The sequence below is a fragment of the Leucopleurus acutus genome, assembly GCF_964270905.1.
Source record: "Leucopleurus acutus genome assembly, chromosome: 11".
NCBI lineage: Eukaryota > Metazoa > Chordata > Mammalia > Artiodactyla > Delphinidae > Leucopleurus > Leucopleurus acutus.
This window is the reverse complement of record NC_139152.1, coordinates 85,096,717-85,120,224: the sequence shown is the minus strand read 5'-3', so window position 1 is coordinate 85,120,224 and position 23,508 is coordinate 85,096,717. Positions and strand designations below refer to the sequence as shown.

The following is a 23,508-nucleotide window of genomic DNA, read 5'->3' as shown; positions in this document are numbered from 1 at the left end:
CCTTTCTAAAACATGCTCTCAGGGAAAAAGCTGAGAAAAGTTTAAGGTAAAGCAAATATGAAAGGGTAAAATGACTCATCAGCTTAATGTGTTTCAGTTCCCAGGGAAATGTGTCTCTATACCAGGTTGAGAAAGGTAGTGTATAATGAGTTCTTACTGAGTATCTGTGAGCGAAGCCACAATTGTGCTAGGTACTTTCTCTCTTTTTAATTCTTATTAAGCTGCCAGGTAATATTATGATTTTTATTTTAAAAGACAAACAAAAGTTGAGAATGGCCAACTAGAGTATCCAAAGGTAGTGAGTAGCAGAACAGAATTTGAACTCAGATTAGTTCCAAAGCTCACATGCTTTTCGCTGTACCATTCTTCTTTCCTCGAGGAATGAAACGGAGGAGGAGAGGAAGGGGCCCTAAGCTGGAGGTCAAGAAAAGGTCCAGAAGCATGAATCTGTTTTCCACAATTCATCATATTCATTCTGTGTATCTATAGCTTTATCCACTTGTGACGAATCCCCTTTTAGAAAGATTTCCTCATGGATGGGAGCAGAAGCGGGTTTCTGGTCAATCCTTGTTCAAATAGACTGTTCATTCCACTTTGCTTTTCTCTGGTCCCCACACTGTCTGTTCAAGAGTCCTGAGTAATCAAGTTGTTACTCAGCCATCTTGGACACAGAAATTAAGTACTGGACAAATTGTGAAATTGTCTTTGGAATGTCTAACTCTAAACCTTTCTTGCCTCTGCTAAGATGTCCACGTGTATTAACACAAAGAATTCTTTCTTTATCCCTCCCCCAAAATGTGGTGAGTGTGTAGGGGTCAATTTTTAACCTGCATAGAGCCCTTGTTTAAAAATAAAAATTCATTTACTAAAAGGGAACTAAGATCATAATCAGGTTTGGAGGTTGATTTCTAAAGCCTCCTTAGCAACCAAAGTTATTGGTATCTATCTAAGAATCCACACTATTAAACTGGAAAAACTCCACTAAGGAAATTGCATGCCAAGCTAGAGAGTTAATTGTTAACAAATTGATTCAAATGGGAAAGAAGTCGTTTAAAAAATTTGGCTGGATATTCTTAGCCAGAAATTTCACTCACATTTAAAAGATATAATTTAATTTTCATTATATGCGTAATATTATAAGACATTTGGCAAATAACTAGAAGATACACATAATCTCGTCATAACTCATCATGATGCATTTCATTCTAGCCTTTTTTTCCTTGACCTGGGCATATTTTTTTAAAACATATTTTAATGATCACATATCTATATCCATCGTATTTTCCCAAGTGGCTGTCATTATAACCATTTAAGAGACAAAGTTAAATTTTCATTATAAAAGTAATAAATGTTGTTTTTAGAAAAGTTGAACTGTGATAAAAAAGAAAATAGAAAGGAGACAAAAATCACCCCTAGGCCCATCATCTAGAGACTATCACTCACATCTTGGAGTGCTTACTGGCGCTGTATTTTATGCATGTTGTTGTTGGTTCCTTTCTAATAGTTGCATAATCTCCACTGAATGATTACACTGCAGTCCACCTAACCATTCCCCTATTATGGGAATTTAGTCAGCTTACAAATTTGGGTAAAAGTTTTTTCCCATAAGTTAGGTCTCCAGAATTATAAAGACTGAGTCATGGGGCACACATTGTCTTATGGCTATTCCCAAAGTGCGAGTCTTCTCTCTGGAAGTGCTGTCACATCGGGAGCGGTGGGGTATGGGTGGGGAACATTTTCAGCCTGTAGTCCGCCTGCCAGCCTTTTTTTCACTCTACATCCTTTCTCACCTCCTACGCCACCCGCCCTCCCACAGTCTCGCAGATAACCATGCCGAAGGTGTGTTCACTCCTGGCTCTTGGCTTTGCTGTTTTCTCTGCTCTACACAAGGCAGAAATTGGTTATCTCTTCGTTTGAAGTTTCAACTTAGGTAAATAGCGGGCGGAGCGTAACCGTTCTCTATCATCAGGAGCCAAGAAGGATGACACTGCTCTTGGCTGCGTTTAGGAGGTCACCTCTGTTTGCATAAAAAGTTTGGAGCAACCGCTATCTCTCTGGCCTTCTCTCCTCCACATACTCTCTCTCTAGTCGGGACGCCCACATTGGGTTACCTGGTCAGGGCGTGTGTTCTCTGCAGCTGGTGCCCATAAATAATAGCTCCATCATGTACCCCTGAAAATCATGAGGAAGAAAGAGCAGGAAGGGTGCCTGCGTAGGAATGCTTTTTACTGTGTTTACTATACCCAGAGGTTTCATTTGGGGGGGGGGGGGTTGGCACAATAGCAATAACAATGATAAAAGCTGATATTTGAGGGATGCTCACCGTTAGCTCTGGCAGGAAAGGCTGTGTGGTTAGAAGACCAATGTCTGAGATTAGAGGAAAAGGGCCTCCCTCTCCAGCCACGTTTAACAAAGCATCTTTATCTCTGATTTCATTTTTTTACATGTTCCTTAACCTCTTCAGAGGTTTGTTGGGAAGGTCACAGAAAATAATTCTAAACTGTAAAGTGATATTCAAATGCAAAAAGGTACTGTTATTGTAATTACCCCTGTGCTCCTCAACCATATGCCACTAACTGTCAAGAAAAAAGATACGCTTCTTGAACTACAAGGTCGATGAATTTCATTTCTTTGAAATTATAGAGTTATTCAAGTTAAACATTTTTTTCTGGGTACATTTTATCCATTTCAATGTTTGGGGCAACCCCCCCTTTTTTATTTTAATAAAGTAAAGAGGCTTGGTTTTCTTCACAAAGAACCGTACTGTCAATGAAATCAGACTTTTGAATAAGTAGCAGATGAGTACCACACATTCAAATTTGAGGACCAATTTAAGTAAATAGTTCTTCTTAAATGACAAACCCCATAATAACTAAAGTACCACCAGCTAAAGACATTGAAGTTGAGACATTTTATTAAGTGAGTATTATTTTTGTGGCGTTTAATGAATGCCTGTACATGAGCCTTCCCTTCTCAATGAGGCCTCATGTGTCCGCTCTATTAAATACTGTAATCTCCCTCATTCCATCCCAGGACTGCCCGTTCCCTTCATCCTGCTCTGCTTTGTATTTTTCCTTAGCCTTTATCATTATAATCATTATAAAATAATACACAAATCGGTTATCTTTTATGTTTGTTGTTTGTCTCTTCACAACTTGAATGGAAGCTTTAGAAAGGAAAATATCTTTGTCTGTTTTGTCCACTGATCTATCCCAACCACCTTGCAGAGTGATCAGTACCTAGTAGGTGCTACCTACACATTTGTGGCATAACTTGAATGAAAAGTAATTATATAAAAATATGAATGATATTATACCGGATAATTTTAACTGAGCATTTACTAAGTACCTGGCAATGTGTTTGTATCATCTCATCCAATGTTTCCAACAAATTTATGAAGCGGGTACCATAGTACCACCAAATTACAGGTGGAGAAGCTGACGGTTAGAAATGTGAAAGTACATTTTATAAGGTCTCGTAGCCAATATAATTAAGAACTTTGATTTAAACCCAAGAAGCCTGACTCCTGTGGACTCTATTCAAGCAGAACAATGTTGCTTGTATTTATTGATTTATTTATTGAGGTACTATTACTGAGATTCTGTGAGATGTCATTCAGGAAAGGAGGTTTTCCTGTGTAAATATTTTTGGCAACCACTGACCCAATGAAATCTTATGTTTGCAACTCTAAGCCCTGAGCAGATTTCCATGTGATTAAATTCTGTGGCATTTGAACTGTCTCCCCCACCTCTTGTGATTAGTTATTTGGTTTTGCAGAAGAAAAGGTAAACAACTTTTGCAGTGTTGAAGACTTTCTTCTATTCTTATATTTAAAAAACAAAAGACAAAAAAAAAAAAAAAAGAACTACTCCTCCTCATCTCTTCTCCTTTCATTGTGTTTTGCTCTGGTTTTGAGTGTTTGGTCTGTGTCAATTCCAGTGACTGCCCCCTTCACATACTCCCTTACACCTGTTTTCTAGGAGAATGATATAAACCTGACCCACATTGAATCAAGACCTTCACGTTTAAAGAAAGATGAGTATGAATTTTTCACCTATCTGGATAAACGCAGCATGCCCGTTCTGGCAAACATCATCAGAATCTTGAGGCATGAAATTGGGGCCACTGTGCACGAGCTTTCCCGGGATAAGAAGAAAGACACAGGTAAGAGACAGCAATGTTGCAACACAGATGACCCTACATTCTCATCATAAAATAATGGCAAAAATAATCTCTACCGGGCTTGCCTGGTGGTGCAGTGGTTGAGAGTCCACCTGCCGATGCAGGGGACACAGGTTCGTGCCCCAGTTCGGGAAGATCCCACATGCCGCGGAGCGGCTGGGCCCATGAGCCATGGCCGCTGAGCCTGCGCGTCCGGAGCCTGTGCTCCGCAACGGGAGAGGCCACAACAGTGAGAGGCCCGCGTACCGCAATAATAATAATCATCATCATCATCATCATCATCATCATCATCATCATCATCATCTCTACCCTGGAAGACCAGGATTAAGTGAGAGGATATAGGTTAGGGACTCAGACGAGTACCTGGCATATTTAGACATTTAATAAATGTTCTTTTCCCCCTTCCTCAAGAGAGCTGTTTCTTATATTAGTTGTCTTCTGATGCAATTTTCATATATTTTTCATTCGTGGATTATTTTGCTGTCAATTTCGTAATTTCTAGAGGTAGGATGATTAGGGTATCCAGGGTGCTTTCTATATAAAGATAATTTCGAGACAAATTCTTTAGTTACCTCCATTTCATCTCATAGCCTCTCCCCAAGTCCTTCTCATGACATGTCAATTCTGGAGCTGGAGCTCCTTGGCTCTGTTCTTAGGTCTTTCACTGTCTCTCTGTCTCTTCCACTAGATTACAAGCTCCTTGTGGGCAGGGAGAGTCTCTTACCTATGTTAATATCCTCAGAGTTTAGTACAGTGCTTAATACACAGCTCTCAGCAAATGCTTGTGAGTGATGGCTAAACAGCAGTTGTCATGACTTGTTCTGCCCCCTTATTTACTTACTGAAATTGCTACTGAGTCCAGACTTGTTCTGCTCGGGTCACGTCAGGCCAATAAATCAGGAGACCAGTTGTTAGGGCAAGGAGTAACGACTTTATTCAGAAAGCCCTCAGACCGAGATGATAGCAGACTAGGGTCTCAAAGAACCATCTTACCTTATCAAAGAATTCAGGCCTTCTTTGAAACTAAAAAGGCGAAAGAGTTTGTTTGTTGCAAACTTCTTGGTGCCGGAATCCTTTGTTCTTGCAGGTGTCCACATAGGTCAGGTCATGATATTCCTATAAACCTCCAACAAAACAAATACTATTCTCTGTTCTGCAACTAGTTATCCCTGTATGTATGAACTCTTAAAGGTCAGAGCCCTGAGAATAGACTATCCTGTATATTTCAGGCTATAGGCAACATTCTTTTACAAAACGTGCAAAGCCATCATGACTAAGCACAAGCAACAGAGTACAAAGGTTAAAGTAAAAGAAACAGCTCTAATATGGAGTCAGATTTGTTCTTCCCTGTTACAAAATGTAATTGATGTGCCCTGGAGGGGAGTAGGGCAGTAGAGCGAAGGAATTAGGAGTATGGGCTTGGGGTTGGACAGGCTTCAGTTCAAGTCCTACTTTTTCCACTTATTGACTTTGAGACCCTTGACAAGCCTCTTTAACTGCTCTGACCTCAGTTTTTCATAGGGCTTTTGTGAGGACTAAATGAGATCTTCTATAGTCAGTGCTTAGAACAGTGCCCAGCTGGATAAATGAGAGCATGTGATGGTTGTTAAATTGGTGAGCCATGCTAATACATTATTATTAACTAAAGGCTGTACATTAGGGATCATGCTTTGTATTGTGTAGTTCTGTTGGTTTTGGTAAAGGCATAATGTCATGTATCCACCATTACACCTCATGCAGAATGGCTGCAATGCCCGAAAAGTGCCCTGTTCATCCCTCCCTCCTTATCCCCTCCCCCTGGCAACCACTCATCTTTTTGTCTCCATGATTTTGACTTTTCCAGAATGTCATGCATTATGAATATGGAATCATAGAGAATATATCCTTTTTAGGCTGTTTTATTTTTACATTTAGCAAGGTTCCTCCATGCCTTTTTGTGACTCGATAGCTCATTCTTTGTAATTACTGAATAATGTTCCGTTGTATAGATGTACCACATCTTGTTTATCCATGGGTAAGGCTGTTAAACATTCATGTGCAGGTTTCTCTGTGGACGTAAGTTTTCGACTCATTTAAGTAAATACTTAGAAGTGTGATTGCTGAGATGAACTACTTTTTTCCCATATAATCAAAAATTTTTTTCTACTGTAAAATCAAAAGCTTTTTTTCTTGCCAAAACATTGACGACTAGCTCAAGAGGATTTCAGGCTCTGTGCCTGAAAATAGTATGTTAATAGGCAGAGATGCTTTAAAATGAGACAAGACCCACCTCTTTGCATAGGCCATTGAAACATTTTCCAAAAGACACCTCCGAGGCCATCCTAGGAGACCTCCTCTCCTCCTGCTCGTGTCCTCCTGTGGCTATAACCAAGACAAGGAAGTCCATCCTGGGCTTCTGCCTTGGCCAAGGGTGCGCAGCGATGCACAGGGTCTCTGGTCACTGGGGGCGCGTACTTGGAATTCCTCCTCAGAATAACCCTATCTGCCTTCCTTCCTCTTCCACCTCCCAAGTGAGCTGCTGCCCTGATGACAACGGACTTCTCTTGCTTTTCCGGCCGCCTGCTTCCAACAGGGGCCACAGGCCCTCAGGGCAAAGGGCCTGCTGAATCGTGGGTCAAGCTCTGCCTCTGCTCAGAGCAGGTAGAGGCCAGGCCAGCTGGGGCCCTGGGGTAGGAAATCAAAGCAACTGACAGGCAGGCAGGCAGCCCCCTGGGGAGGCAGGGAAGATGTACAGAGATCAGCTGAAGGGCTGGCAGCCTGAACGGGAGGCTCCGAAATAGGATGTGGAAGAACAGTTAGGAGCCCAGACTCCGGAACCAGGATACACACTTGGTGTGACTTTGGGCAAATTACTGATCACCACAGTCTATCACTGTACCAGATGGGAGTACGAGTCTCTGCCTCACAGGATTAATGAAATAACACCAGTGGAGCACTGAGAACAGCACTGAGCATGTTTAGGGGCTTAACAGAAGTTCTCTATTCTTAGCATTATCATCCTTGTTATTATAAATTATGACCTGAGCACGGGAGCCATGAAAAGCCAGCCTGTACACAGCTACGTTTTCGGAGATTCTGGGAACTAGAAAATAACCTCACAGGTCAGGCGGCCCAACAGACTCCTTAATTTTTCATCATAAAAAATGGAGGCCGTGACTTGCCTTAGGGCACAGAGTGAATTCTGTGCAGCTGTGGGCAAGCGGATGTCTAACACTGCTCTGTACCTGGCACCGTGCTTGGAGCTGGAAGGAGAGAGAGTCAGCACGGCCCGTCCCTCGTGAGCTCATAGGCTGGCGAGGATGACAGGACAGCCAGGTGAATACAGAAGAGGGGCGGGTGCTGTGATGGAGACACGGCTGGTGGAATTGGGCCTCTTCTTCACTTTTGACTCTGAGGACCCAGCAAGTGTGAAAGTGAAGAAGCCAACGTTCTGACACAGAGGCACCACGTCATCAGCGTTGGGCTCGTCAGAGGTGGAACGTGGCACAGGTTTGATTCCCTGGTGGGGCTCAAAATGGCAGGGCGTTGATGTTTAACATTGGATTGGTACTTTACCTAGTGAGGAAAAAACTGCTCAGACTAACCCTTTAAAACAACACGTGTTTCTCGACCCTTATTGCTTTGGATGGTTGTGCACTCTGTCCCGTATTGGCTGCCACTCCCTGACACAGTTTCCTGACCTTCATGTCCACGTAACGGACCGGCTGATCTCCACGCAGTGATGCTGAAACAGCCCAGTTTTGCACCTGCTGAGAGACACGGGCCCTTTGGGTGTCTGGGGTAGTTTTTGTGAACTGGAATCTGGGCCCAGAAACAGACCTTTTTAGGGGAAACAGCCATCCCTTTGCAGAGTTGTTCTTTCCGTCCAACTCCACGGGAGGATGATTAGAAGAAGAAAGGCATCATTGTAGATCCGAACCTTTGATTCTCTCACTTGACAAAATGCCCTTTCTATTGAGGGGCTCAGATCTCAGGGGCGAGTCTGACAGCAGGTTGAAGGGGAGAGATCTGAACCCCTCAAATCAATTAGGCTAAACCACTTTCCATTCTAGTTTTCAAACCGTTCAAAAGGCCGTGTGGGCGCTAGAAAATGAAAGTTTTCAGTTTCTTAATTGCTAAAGTTCCCCACCCAAAACAGCTTAAGGGAAGGCTAATTATGGTGACATGTTAAAGAAACCCCAACCTTCTAAAATGCCTCCTAGAGAAGCTGATGGGAGTTTAATAGGATTTTAATCCAGAGAGTCTTTTGAATACTTGAGGTCTATTCTCCGGCTACCCTCTCTCCTGATGACCTCAAATCCTTCTTCAACCCAACATGAAAGAGCATTAATATCTTCCATCGATCCATCTACTAATCCTTTTACGTTTCCCTTTGAGTCTTCTGCATGACATTACATTGAGCGGGGGGAATGGAAAATTCCTACATGGAGGCAGATTGCAGCCAGGAGCAGCAGATGGACAAAATGACTTGGCTAGACAGAGGTGTAGGATCATCACCTTTTGAGAAATTTATCCGTTTGGCGTTATTTTCCAAGAGCAGTTGGCCATTGAGTAGATTTCGTTCATGCTGTGGTGGTGATTGTAAGGGTCTTGCTGTGGCAACAAAGGGAGTCCAGACTGCCAGGACAACTGAGATTTTCTGTGGGGAGTAGAAAGGCTATTTATTTATTTATTCATCTCTCTATCTACTACCTATATCTAGCCTAGGGGCTTTTATGATTTTATTTGTCTTCTTATTTGGATTAATTCCTGAAGCAATGATTTAAGTGGAGAAGACAAAGATTTAATTGTGAGACGACAAAGTAACATCATTATATTTATTCCTTCCCTCATATATGCCCCTCTCCCCTCCCAGCCCTCTCGAGTGTTTCCCTTTTCTGCTTCAACATTGCTGCCGTGAAAGGCAGTGCCACGATAAGGCTGCAGTTTCAGATCCATCGTGGGAGGAGGAAGGATAGGGTTCCTCGGAGGAGTCTGCAAAGCCCCTGGGATTTTGGGCAAAATGGTACATGTGCACCTGCGTGCATATGTTTTAGGAGAGAAGATTCTCAATAGGGTCATTGTTCCCAGAGAGTTGAGACCCTGTAGAGAGAAGCTGCTTAGGGCAGGAGGGGGTCCAGATGGTCGGGGTTTTCCCCATTTCCGTCACCTGTGCCTGCTTTTCCTCTCTCTCTCCCTCTGCTCCTCTGTTCTGTTTCCATCATCTTTCCTTTGTCCCCCTCCTCACTTCCAAACCTCCTCCCATGCGTTTCACTCAGCCCCAAGTGTGCCTCAGGGCTGTAGATGTTCATGGCCCTGGGCCTGCAGGAGACCGAGGGTCGGCATGTTTGCAAAGACACACAGGAGTGATTGACAGCCTTTTCCAGCCTACCGGGCTGCTTCCTGCCTGTGTTGATGTTGCCGGAAGTCCTCTGGCAGCTGAGGATGGGACTTTCGTTTCCGCTCTGCCTCATCGGGACAAGCAGACTCGCAGCTGAGAGGATAAGCCCATTGAGGGGAAGGTGGCATCAGCCCTGCAACTGGAAGCCGGTCCGGGGCTTGCGGCTTCGCGATCTGTCAGAGGCAGCTCTGTTCGCTGGCAAGGGAAGATCCCGAGTAAATGCTGTGTTTGTAGCCAGTCTGTTTGCCAGGTCGCCCGGCTTCAAGCTGAGGAAGATCATAAGGTTGTAAGCAGGCTTTCATTCTAACAGGAATTCCTTATTTGCATGCCAAATCCAAACGATTTCCCCCTTAGGTTGTCTCATGGAAGCTTTGCCACAGTCAACTCAGATAGCTAGGGCAACAGATAACATGATTCTCATTCTCAACATTAGGAAGCGAGACAGTGGTACACTTGAACCGTGGTGTGGATTTTGGAGTCTTCACTTTTCCAGCTCAGTTCCAGCGCTGTAGTTGTTTTGGCCAAGTTACTCGCCCTCTGTAGGCCTAGCTTTTCTCGTCTGTAAGATGAAGATATCCGTGTGCCAGTGCGGCTGTGCGGATTCTGTGATACACTTTGCACAATGTGCGTGGCATGAAGGATCCATGCAAAATGGCCAGTAAACTTGTCCCTGAGTCTTTTCTAAGGATACCTGGGAATCTTACGGTTGAGGCAAAGCCAGAATCCCCAAACTCCTGATCTTTGGTAAAGAAAGGCCACCATGATGTGCTTTTTGGATTGTGAGAATTACAAAGAATTAGACTGAGCACCCCTTTTCTGTCTGTGACAGGTGTGTTCCCTCGACTGGAGGGGTAATAAAGGAATATGAAATGATTTTAACTGAATGTCAAGTTGCCATTCATGCTGGATTGAGGGAGTATCAGGGCAGGTCAAAAAGAGCAATTAGTTTGGAGTCGAGAGGCAGGATTTGCATTCCTATTCTGTACGCTGCCAGCTAGGTGTGAATCCCATCTGACTCCCTAGCAGCTGGGAGACCTCTTTACCTCTCCTTCCTCATCTGTGAAATAGACCTAAGACCCACTTGGCCACTTTCAAGGGCTCATGGGGTCTTCATGCAAGACACTCTGCGTGTTAGGGTGTTTGATGGGTTGAGTTGAACTTGCTTGAGTTGAACAGGCCCTTGATATTGTTCCTCCTTAAGCCTCAATAAGGGGGGAGCTTTATGATCTATAACCTCAGCTCAATGTCAGACTATATGCCACCACCAGCTCCATCGGGTGGACACACTGACCAGGCTAATAACACAGAGGGAGTTGGTGGCAGTCACCCCCTCACTGGGGCCAGCCTCACCTCGCAGCCAGGGAGATAACTTCCTCTTTGGGATGATGTGAGGGGCCCCGGGAATTGTATCTCATTCCCGAAGCTGACTTCCTGTGAGCATGGTTTGGACGCTTGACATTATCCACTTGGCCGTGTGTTATATCGGAAACAGCCCTGGTCTAGGAAGCAGCTTCACATTCAGATTTCCTGCTTTTTCCCTCCCTCCTTCCCTTTGCCCCCCTCCCTTTTTTCCTTCTCTTCTTCCTTACCACCCTGACAACATCCGTTACCAAAAGCAGTAACCTCTTTCTTGTTTTCATCCTCTTTGAAATATTTGTAGCCTTTGACGCCGTTTTCCCCCTAGAATTCTCTTTTTCCTTAGTATTTTATGAATTACGTGGCCCTTACTTATTAAAATCCTGACGATTGGGGTTTTCTTCCTTTTTCTCTTACTATTCCTTCTCAAAAACCAGAGTCTGCTTTACCACCTTCTTCTCTTTCATTCCCATTTATGCCCTAATTTGGTTGATCATTCATTCATGCAACGCATATTTATCGAGCATCCGTTCAGTGGCAGCCACACGGAGGGATGCAGTACGGAACACAGCACACGTGGTGCCTTGACTCACATGTCTTATGGTGTAGGAGGTAGTTGCTGTTTGGCCATGTCTATGCAGGGACAGGGAAGTGGGCGTGTGTCAGGAGCACCTAGGAGATACACTGAAGTCATTCTTGGGCATGGTGGGGAGAGGGGGAGCAGGGCCAAGGAGGGGCTCCTGGAGGGGGACAGACATATGGAAAAGGCTTTAGATGCATTCTGTTTGATCCAATGGAGGTTGTCTGTAACTCCAGCTGTAAGTAGCCAGTAGTCAGATCTCAGGGCAACGTGAGCGCTCAGAAAACAGAATTCAGTATTTGGGAATATGGTGGACAACCTGCCAATAGGCACGTTTATAAGATAAGTGACATCTTAAAAAGGCTATGAGGAGGATAGCTCCAGGTTAGCTTGGTGACTGGAATAAATGCCCTTTTCTTTATTCATTATTTCCCTTGTATCTTTCACTCACTCCATCCATTTATTCATTTCCACTCCATTTCACTCTTTACTTCCTGCTAGGTTCCTTTTATTCATCTGGTTCTCATTCTCATTTTGACATGTGGACGGAGAGATCAAAGGCTTTGCCTGGGCTGTCAGTGATAAAAGTGGGCCCTGCCCTACCACGCCTCCGCTCCATCCAGGAGGCAGGGACCAGCTTGGCTCCGTCGGCCAGCATTTGGGTCACCCGTTCTCGCCAAGACCTTCCTGAAGGGCGTTCCTTCTTCAAAAAAGAAAATAGAAGCTCCTTAAAAGAGAAAACTAACCCCCTCAGACGTCTTCATCTGTTGTGATCAGCACAGCAAAGGCTTCTCTGGCCAGCTGGAGGCCATCGGAGGCTTCGGAGGGGACATCCAGGAGCCTGGGAAGAAGGGATGCAAAACCCCCTTCTATTTTGGGCCTAGGAAGCTGAGGATTTATGGCTCTCCCTGAGACAGCCTGGAGACAGAAGTCTGGGGCAAGCCTGGGTGCCTTGTTGGCGACACCCTGGGGCTGGTGGAGGGAGGGGGTTAGATAGGACCCAGGCTGCACCTTGAACTGCTATAAATTTAATGGGCCAGTTCAGACCCGCTGGCCGGGAAGCAGGCTCCAGCCAGGCCTGGGGGCTGCGGAAGGCTTTTGCTCCGGAGCACCCCTGAGCCAGCCGCCCCTCGGCGCCCAGGCTGAGCAGTTGACCCCGACTTAATGAGACCGCGACGTGGGTGTCCAGGGCCAGCTCTCCCTCGGGCTGCTTCCCGTGGAGCCAAATCAATATTTATTAATGATCCGCACCCCGCCCCCACCCCGGATGCTTCTTTCCTCACAGAGGGCCTCTGTTGCACCAGCCTGCCCAAGCCATTCATTAACTGCGGAGCCCCACAGCCCGCCAGCCCGTGGAGGGGCTCACAGGGGCCAGCCCACCGCGGATGTATTTGCAAAGGTCATTAATGAGCTAATCTGATTTAACTTTTCAAAACAGAGGCCTGGGTCGCTGGGGTCAGTCTGGATTCCCGGCTTTGTGAGTGAGACTGGGTGGGAGGGGAAGGGCCTGTGAGTGTCACTGAAGAAGAGAAAGGAAATGTGAAGGTGTCTTTGAGGAACCGAGGACTTAGGTGTTAAATAGTTACCTCCCCTGAAGCCAGGGGGGCTCGGGATGGAAGGTGGTGAGGACCCGAGGCTGTCCTAGGGATTTTCTTCAAGCCCCTCTAAATTCCTGTGTTAGTTTGTCATCTCCTTCCCCTCTCCAGGCAGGAGAACAGAAATCTAAAGTCAAGGGCCGCTCACCTGCACCTTATTCTAAACCAGCCTAGCACAGCTCAGCGCACAAGTTCAGCGCACAAGCTACAGAGTTCGGATTCCCGCCCAGCCGGTGCTGTGATCTTGAACAAGTCGTTTCATCTCTCTGAGCCTCAGTTTGCTCATCAGCAAAGCGGAAATAATCGTGTCTACCCCCCTAGGGTTACTCTGAGAATTGAAACAGACAATGGAAGTAAAGCGCTTAGCGCAGCATCTGATGTATGGGAAGCTCACAAAAAATGTAACTTTAAAGGAAAAATAGGTAACTGTAACTTTGGGGCTGGGGAAATTAGAAGAGCCCAGGTGTCGAGGATGGAGACACAGGTATGAGCCCTGCCCCTGCCACCAGTGGCCTGCGGAACCTTACTTAACCAGACAAGTGTCCCTGGGACTTTTTTTTGAGAGGTTCAAGTGTAATGATGACCCAGGTCTACCTACTGGGTGTCAGTGGCTTCTCATCCTAACCGAAGAGTAGGTGAGCGCGTGGCTGCCGCACCTGTTTCGCGGATGAGAAGCCAGAAACTCAGAAATCAAGGAACTTTCTCTGTGGGAGGGATGGGTAGGAAAGCTGAAACTTGAACGCAGACCTACCGGCTTCCAGTCGGTTCTCTGCAGTCTCCTGCCTTTAGCACTTGCCGTCCGCACCCTGTTTTGCTTCCCAGCCGTGCTCAGCTGGGCCTCTTCCCCAGGCAGTGAGCCATGGCAGGACCTTGGTCCCCCCGACCCCCCAACACCCAGAACTTGCCTCTCCTGGGTCTCATTTCCTTAAGCCCTGCTCGTCCCTGCTCCCCAGGCTGACAGCTGGTGAACTACTTCTCTTAATCGTCAAGCCCAGCCTGGGTCCTCTTTTCTACTGCAGAGGCTGTACCCAACGGCCTCCGGGAGACAACACCTTAACCTCACATGAGGTCTGGGGAGGGGATGGGGGAACCGATTCAAAGGTAGGACTGGGCTGCTGCCTGGAGAAAGTGTGTAGCAGGCCCATCCCCCCTTATTACCTGGCTTTCTCTAATGATAATAACGATCACGATAGTGATAATAATACCAAATACTCATAATGTGAGTATCTGTGCCAAGCACTGTCCTAGTTGTAGCTCATTTAATCCTCACACACTCGGAAGTACATACTCTTATTATAGCCGTTTTACAGATAGGAACCTGGGGAACAAAGGGGTTAAGTAATTTGCACAAAGTCTCAACGTCTTAAAGTAGCCCAGGTGAGATTTGGACCCAGGCAGTCTGGCTCCAGAGTCTGTGTGACTATAGCCACAAAGCTTTGCCACTTCTCTAGCCTGCTCTGTTCCGGGCCTCTTCTGGATGATCATGGGGCCCAGAAGCCACTGAAGGCCCCTGGACTTGGGTGAGCACCCCATGGTCTCGCAGTGCCCCCTCCCCTGGGGGTCCCTGACAGTCTCCCTGACTAGGTCCTGGGACTTGCTAAGCTGCTTCGACCTTTGCCTTCTCTTTGTCAAGACTTGAATCCTTTGAGTCTTTGCAGCCCTCTCAAGTTCTCTGATATTTTTTTCCACCAAGAGGTCTGAACCAAGCCATGTGGCCCAACTACAAAGTGTTTTCCCTTTGGAGGAGAGAAGAAAAAAAAAAAGGTCAGCCAAAGCTGAAAATATGCTGCTCTGCTGCCCTCTGGCGTTCAGTTGGGAGCCGGCCAGCTTGGTTCACCCAGCTGTGAACCAAGGCGGGGACAACAAGGCTTCTCTCCGGAGTAGAGCCCTGTTTCTTGGGTGAGAGAAAGGGAAATGGTGGGGGCCATGCATTCTGGATGCTGAAGAAATGCAGTGGCTCTACTTCCAGAAACAAGCGAGGCCGACACATTAATTGACTGGAAGTATCAATATATTTTCATGTGTCCCCTGGCCAGCCTCAGCCCTCCATAGTTGGAATATAAAACCCAAAAGGGACTGCAGCGGCTAGTGAATCCCCCAGCTCGAATTTTATACAGGGGGAAACTGAGGCCCAAGATCAGGAATCCTGGTAACATCAGAGCCAGATTGAAAAGGAGCTTGTAACTCCAGTCTCCCTTCTTTCCTCCTCTTCCCCTCCTCCTTTTTCTTCTTCATCATCATCATTAAACTTTTTCCCATCCTAATTGTAAACACCGATTGAGCACTTACTGTGTGGGCCGGTCACTCTGCTAAGATGTGACCCATTTCCTATAGCATTTAATGCATGCAATGATGGCAATAATAGGGAATGACAGTTTTAATCCCTTTTGTGGCTAAAGAAACTAAGGCTCTGAGCGATAAAATGCGCACTCAGTTACACAACAGAGTAAGTGGTTGACTTCCTGGCCTTGCGGAAAGACTTTCTACTCTGCTCCCTGCACTATATTAACGGCAGAGTAAAAAGAAAAAAAAAAAAAATCCCTGGAGCTTGCAGCTGAATAATACTAGTACAGACGTACCTCTTCTGTTGTGCTTTGCTTTACTGTGCTTCACAGATTCTGTGTTTCTTACAAATGGAAGGTTTGTGGCCGCCCTGTGTCAAGCAAGTCTATTGGTGCTATTTTCCCAACAGCATTGGCTCACTTCCTGCCTCTGCGTCCCAATCTGGTAACTCGCACAATAGTTCAAACTTTTTCATGATTATATTTGTTATGGTGTTCGGAGATCAGTGATCTTTGCTATCACTACTATGACTCACTGAAGGCTCAGATGATGCTTAGCATTTTTTAGCAATAACGTATTTTTTATTTAAGGTATGTACATTGTTTTTTCATACATAATACTGTTGTACACTTAATAGACTACAGTATAATGTAAACATAACTCTTATATGTACTGGGAAACCACAAAATTTGCGTGACTCACTTTATGGTGCTATTCTCTTTACTGCGGTGGTCCGGAACCGAACCCACAATATTTCCAACATGAGTCTGTATTTACTATGTACCAGACACTGTTCTCAACAAATCACACATATTAACTCTTTTAAACTTATGTTGTTTCTATAAAGTATACTTTATTATCCCCACTTTACTTATGGGAAGACTGAGGCACAAAGAGGAATAATTTGTCCTGGATGCCACAGAGGGTAAATATAGAGACAGCATCCAAGCCTAGGCTGTGTGGCTCTGTTATCCAGGCCCTTAACCATGACCAGTCTGTGTCTCCCTGAGGCAAATAGGGAACCAGATCTGGGGCAGATCTAGGAACAGACTCTGGCTATCACAGTCCCCTTGAGCCATGGCAAGGTCGTGTCATGTCTCTAGGACCCTCACCCTGGGGTCTGGAACCACAGGATGTTATATAAAATAGTATCCCCATCTCCTTGCACTGCTTTGTTCTTCTTCAGGAACTTCCCGGCATTGTTACATATTTAAATTTATTTATTGTTTATTCCTTGTCACCCTCACTAGAATATAAGCACCACAGGCATGAAGACTCCACTGTATTCACCTCTCAACGTCCAGTGCCTGGTAGTAGGGGATGCTCAGTACATAATCATGGAAACGCCTTTGGCAGGGCTAACGGCCACCCCGCCCCCCCAAGTCAGAAAGGGGTGCAGCAGGAAAGGGCTGGGGGCAGCTGTTACTGCCAGAATTATGGATAATTTTTAGGCAAAAGAGAGACTATGAACGAGTGGGGATGGGCTGCCTTGGAAGTGAGGTAACAGGGCGACAACATGCTAGAGAACCAGGAAGGGTCTTGGAGGAAATCCCAAGTCCTGGCTGACTGCAATAGGATGTCCTTCCTCAAGCCCTTCCAAACTCGGGTAAGGAATAGACCCCATTTTCAGTGCTGACAACAGAGGTCCATTGTGCAAGGGAAGGCACTGGATTCAAGGAGAAAGAGAAGCTTGAGGAGAATTCAGGTGACAAAGTGGGAAGTCAGGTCCCATGCTAAGCGAGCAGAACATGGTGCGGAGTCATCCCAGACTCCAAAGTCTAGCCTTTGGGACCGCAGAGGTCCATGAAGAGACTTACCCTCCCTGTTCCTCAGTTTCCTCTTCTGTAAAATGGGGATAATAATAACTCCTACCTCATGGGCCTGTTAGGAGAATTGGGTGAGGTACGGTATGTAAAGTGTTTAGGACGGTGCCTAGCACGCAGCAAGAGCTGTATAAACAGTAGCTGGAATTACTACGTCTGTTCCCATTATTACTATCATAGGGAGCTCACCTTGAGAAGTGGGCTGGTTTTAGGGGCATGGAAGCCTTCAGGTGGGAAACTGTAAACACAATCGGGCCGTCAGGCTCCAGCCCTCACAACCACTGTGCGCCCCACCCCCATACCTGGCAGGACAGATTTTGCGATCCAGAACTGAGACCACAGAGTCATCCAAGCCCGAGTTCCAATCCTGAATCCACTGTTTCCTAGCAGTGTGTGTATTTGGGTTTGTCACTTAACCTCTCTGTATCTCAGTTTTCTCATTTATAATATGGGGAGACCAGCAGTACCCACCAATAGTACAAATACTAAGTAAAGTATTTAGAATGATACTCAGTGTTAGTTTTTATTACTAACATAGGAATTAGAAAGCTTAGCATCTCAGATCTATGGAAACGAGGCTCTAAATGGACCGTCATTACTGCTATTCAGATAAGCATCTTCTTTTGGTGGAATGCCGCTGACTCCCGTCTGATGCCGTTATTATAGACCATGGAAGACAGTTCCGCACTCTGGCCACTAGATGGCACGGATGTTCTTTCCTGCCCCACCCGAGCAGGGCCAGAATCAGAAATAACGTGCAAGAGACGGAAAGCTACATTTTTGTGGGCCACTCGGCTGCACCCTTTGCCTGCATTCTCATTTACACCCCGCAACAATCCCCAGATTAAAGGAGATATTTCACCAAAAATGCTAAGCATAGAGGCTGGCACGTGGTAAGGTCTCAAAAAATGTTTGGGATGCTTTCTATTGCTGTTGCTGCCATTCTCCGTTTCACGGAGTTGGGACTGAGACACAGAGAAGATGAATAGGCAGCTGGGGCCTAGATTCTAAGCCAGACCTAACTGGCTGTAGGTTCAGCATCTTTTCCCCTAAACTTTCCTCCCTCCTTTCCCTCCATGCACCTAGAACTACAGTGCACTCCTGCCTGGTTCCTGACTGCTTGGAACTTACAGTTCAAAATGTCCTCGTCTGTTCATTCTTAGGATGACTCCACTCCCAGTGTGTCTTCTTTCTTGAAGCCCACATACATTTAGGAGCTACCACCTGCGCTTCGCCCTGCGGTCCCTCTGCAGGACCCATTCACTGGGGGTCACACAACGCAGACCCCATCTTCCCTCCCACTATGCTGCTGCTTCAGAACAAGCCCACAGATTTTTAGGTGCTGCAAGGCCTCGTCAAACTGCCGGACTGCATTCATCCTATGTCACCAGTGGCTTTCAAATTGGCTCTGGCATCAAACGGTTTTGCTGGGGTCCCTGGGGGCCCTTTTGGGAGGGAGACTCATGATAGGAAGATGGGGTCAAGAGAAGAGAGCTCACGGGCTCATCTGTGCTTACAGTAGAACAGCTCTGTTTTACCTAATTTATATTCCGGAATATGCCGGAATATACATATTCCGGAAACACATATTACATGAAATATTCTGCTGCTACAGTAAACCTTCAAAAACCTTCAAAAACCACTCCACTATGCCACGATAGGTGGAAAGGAGATGAATTTTGAGATAATTCAGAGAAAATTTCCAGGAAAGAGAGTATGTTTAGGAATGTGTTTTCAAATTAGTTTCCAAGGTGCTAAGTGAAATAAGTCAGACAGAAAAAAAAAAGTTAAATACCGCATGGTATCACATCTAGGTGGAATCTTCAAAAAGAAAAAAGGTAAACTCATAGAAACAGAGAGTAGATAACTGGTTGCCAGGGGCTTAAGGGTCGGGAAATAGGGAGAGGTTGGTCAAAGGGTACAAACTTTCAGCTATAAGATGACTAAGGTCTGAGGATCTAAGGTAAAACATAATGACTATAGTCGATAACACTGTATTGCAGCAATGAAATCTGCAAAGAGAGTAGAATCCTCCCCCCACAAAAGATAAATACATGAGGTGATGCATGTGAATGGGGAGAATCCTCTCACCATGTATATGTCTATCAAATCCCCATGGTATATGCTTAAAATACCTTAAATTTTTGTTGATTATACTTCAGTAAAGTTGAATCAGCAAATAAGTAAATAAAATTAGTTTCCAAGGAAAATAAGATTTGACTTTCGGGGGTTATCTTGGACCCCACTTGCCACCACCGTGGACTTTAATTGGAGCTGGTCCCAAGCTTCTGATGTCGGTGAGGCCTTTGGCCGTGTCCTGCCAATCTGCTGCTCAGGACTTTGCCCTTTCTGTGTTGCAGTGCCCTGGTTCCCAAGGACCATTCAAGAGCTCGACCGATTTGCCAATCAGATTCTCAGCTATGGAGCGGAACTGGATGCAGACCACCCCGTGAGTCCATGGCCCCTCTGATGAGATTCTGTTAGTACCTCCCCTGCCGCACCAGACGCCCCGCCCTTCCTTTGGAGCCATGTGTCTCTGTTTGCTTGTACCGCAAACATTTATTGAGTGCCTACTTAGACATCTTCAGCAACATCGTTGTCATGGTTACTATTGTTGAAGCAAATACAGATCATTATCTACATCGAGAAACTATTGTTTATGTATCATATATGTATGTAAGTGATGTGTACACACACACACACACACAAGCACACACACATATGTAAATTATCTTTATTTCTGACTTGGTCCAACTCCAGAGGTTTAAATCAAGCGTTCGGGAAACACTAAACTACTAACAACTCTACCAGGTACGGTGGAGCTGTAGGGAGTGGTGACACTGGAACTGGATTTCAAAGCCTGAGAACAAGATGCTAGTCCAATAAGGAACTGGGAGGCTTTAGGAGCTGAGGGTACAGCATATGCAAAGGCTCAGCGTTCTGAAAGTATCCGGAATACTTGGGGAATGGCTGGCTGGCGTGTTAGGTGTGAGCGTTTGAGAGTGTCAGATTATGAGCCTGGGCGGTGGGTTGTGATCAGAATTTAAAAGATCTGATGTATCTGACAGAGAACTCGGACTGTGTCCCGTGTCCTTTCATATTTCTAAGTGAAGGACCGGGGTCAGGGATCTTAATCATTCCCCTTTTCTAGGGCGGAGGGTTCCAGGGAGGAGCAGCCTGTGGGTGAGAAATGCCACCATCATGTTGATGGTCTTTTATTCTCTGCCCAGGCAAATGGTCCCTCAATCTTTAAATGACATGGAAGTTGTTTTCCTTCACAAAAGCGATGGTTACTGTAACTTACTGGGAGCCTCTGCATTTCATCAGGACTCTGTTTTCTTCTTCCATTTATGTGGTCTTTACAGTTGAGCAGGTCGTGAACTTGCTCTTCACAAGGGCTCTTTTCAGTAAGCGAAACAGACGTTCCCATTTTACAGACAGATTCATTAAGGCCCAACATGAGTAAATAACTTTTCTAAGGTCCCATGCTGAACCTTGGGTCCTTTGACTCTTACCTCAGTGCTCACGGTGCCTGAGGACAAACGTCTAGCCAGTGACAGAAATTCAGGCCTCTTCACAGAGACAAAGGGCAAGCTATTTCGGGGGTAGGCTGGCCTTTTAAAATATGAACAGTTGTTGTTCCAGTTCAAATCGTAAACCCCTTAGAGAGGACTCGAAAATACAGAAAAGCATGAGGAAGGGAATGAAGATCATCCGTAATCTCTTTTTTTATCTTATTTATTTTTTATTTCTCTTTTTTCTCTTGGTACTATTCTGCATTGTTCTACACTGAGAAAGTGTTTTATAAACAGAAGCAAAGGTGAATTCCCCCCCTGCTCCTAGGCTTCAGAACAGAAAAAACAAAAATCACCTATTACACTGTCCAAAAATAATCGATATTTTATTTCTTTATTTAGACAGACATGAACATATACGTGTTAAATGCAGTGCCACAACTTACTAACCAGCCCCCAACAGCGAGCTTGTAGGAGGTTTTCAGTCTTTCACTGTTATGATAATTTGGCAGTGAATCTTCCTGCCTGTGTGTGTGAACTCCCAGAGCTTCTTTGATTCTTACTTGTGAAGTTACTTAATCTAAGGATAGAAATTGGATTTCAGGCTCCTCACCTTTATTTAATTAATTAATTTATTTATTATTGGAGTATAATTGCTTTACAATGGTGTCTTAGTTTCTGCTTTATAACAAAGTGAATCAGTTATACATATACATATGTTCCCATATCTCCTCCCTCTTGCATCTCCCTCTATCCCACCCCTCTAGGTGGTCACAAAGCACCGAGCTGATCTCCCTGTGCTATGTGGCTGCTTCCCACTAGCTATCTGTTTTACATTTGGTAGCATATATACGTCCATGCCACTCTCTCACTTTGTTGCATCTTACCCTTCCACCTCCCCGTGTCCTCAAGTCCATTCTCTATTAGGTCTGTGTCTTTATTCCCATCTTACCCCTAGGTTCTTCATGACATTTTTTTTTTCTTAAATTCCATATATGTGTTAGCATATGGTATTTGTCTTTCTCTTTCTGACTTACTTCACTCTGTATGACAGACTCTAGGTCTATCCACCTCATTACAAATAGCTCAATTTCGTCTCTTTTTATGGCTGAGTAATATTCCATTGTATATATGTGCCACATCTTCTTTATCCATTCATCCGATGATGGACACTTAGGTTGTTTCCATCTCCGGGCTATTGTATATAGAGCTGCAATGAACATTTTGGTACATGACTCTTTTTGAATTATGGTTTTCTCAGAGTATATGCCCAGTAGTGGGATTGCTGGGTCATATGGTATTTCTATTTGTAGTTTTTTAAGGAACCTCCATACTGTTCTCCACAGTGGCTGTATCAATTTACATTCCCACCAACAGTGCAAGAGGGTTCCCTTTTCTCCACACCCTCTCCAGCATTTATTGTTTGTAGATTTTTTGATGATGACCATTCTGACTGGTGTGAGATGATATCTCATTGTAGTTTTGATTTGCATTTCTCTAATAATTAATGATGTTGAGCATTCTTCCATGTGTTTGTTGGCAGTCTGCCTATCTTCTTTGGAGAAATGTCTATTTAGGTCTTCTGCCCATTTTTGGATTGGGTTGTTTGTTTTTTTGATATTGAGCTGCATGAGCTGCTTGTAAATTTTGGAGATAAACCCTTTGTCAGTTGCTTCATTTGCAAATATTTTCTCCCATTCTGAGGGCTGTCTTTTGGTCTTGTTTATGGTTTCCTTTGCTGTGCAAAAGCTTTGAAGTGTCATTAGGTCCCATTTGTTTATTTTTGTTTTTATTTCCATTTCTCTAGGAGGTGGGTCAAAAAGGATCTTGCTGTGATTTATGTCATAGAGTGTTCTGCCTATGTTTTCCTCTAAGAGTTTGATAGTTTCCTCTCCTGCAAGAACTAGAGGTAAAGTCGGAGCATTTGGATGCCGGTCCCATCTTCCTGGGTAGGATGCAACCCAGTCCCATGGGGCCCTGGGGATGGCCAGTGTCGTACAAGGAGAAGCTTTACATCCCCTTTGACGAGTCAGTGTCGGGCCGCTCTGCCCTGGGAGCAAAGCATCTCCAAAAATACTGTTTCTAAGAAAAGCTGGCCACCCTTGACCCCGTACCTGGTATGGGCCCTGTCGGGGTGTTTTCTCCTCTTCCCCAGCTGCCGCCTCCTTCCCTGTCTCATGTCCCATCTGTTGGCCACGTGCCTGGCTCACAGGGAACAGTGGGGAAAGAGGCCAGTCCTCAGATATGGCCTGTTCCCTCTCTTTATCCTCATGTCTCCTCAGAGGCAGTCAGGGCTGGGCTTAAAACTCCCCTGGAATTCATTGTCTTTACAGATCCAGCCCATGTCTCTGGGTCCCTGGCCTCTCCATGTCATGCATTTTATCATAAAACTATAATTTATCAGGTACACAGTCCCCCTGACGAGGAGGCCAGGCTCTCTCTGTTCCTTCCTGTGGCTTCTCATCAGATCCCGGGAACTCACGGGCCAATGTCAAGAGTAAACCCTCCAGGGTGCTTCCCTGCAGCCTCTGGGCCTCACAGGGCTTGGCCCCGCCGTGAGGAGTGGCTGGGGTGTCCTCCCCGAAAGAACCCTCCGTTCCTTGTGGTCCCCTGGTGTTCAGGATGACCTCCCCCTGACCCCCTGCCCTGGCAGCGTGCGCTGACATTGGACCCAGCAACTCACTTCAGGGCCTCCAAAACAGCCACTTGGAGAAACGAGACCAAGGAAGATTATTCCTGAAAGGCAGGGTAAAGGGCATTTGCCTTTCAGCTCGCTAGTGAAGCGGGACCGTGA

General features: G+C 45.4%; 1 protein-coding gene across 1 annotated transcript in view; it reads left to right on the top strand.

Moving 5' to 3' along the window:
• PAH (phenylalanine hydroxylase) overlaps positions 1-23,508 on the top strand; it is a 70,320-nt gene that overhangs the window by 17,649 nt on the left and 29,163 nt on the right. Inside the window, exons 3-4 of the mRNA XM_082851194.1 lie at positions 3,981-4,164; positions 19,560-19,648. Coding sequence (XP_082707320.1) covers positions 3,981-4,164; positions 19,560-19,648 — 273 coding nt within the window. The remainder of the gene's footprint in view (positions 1-3,980; positions 4,165-19,559; positions 19,649-23,508) is intronic.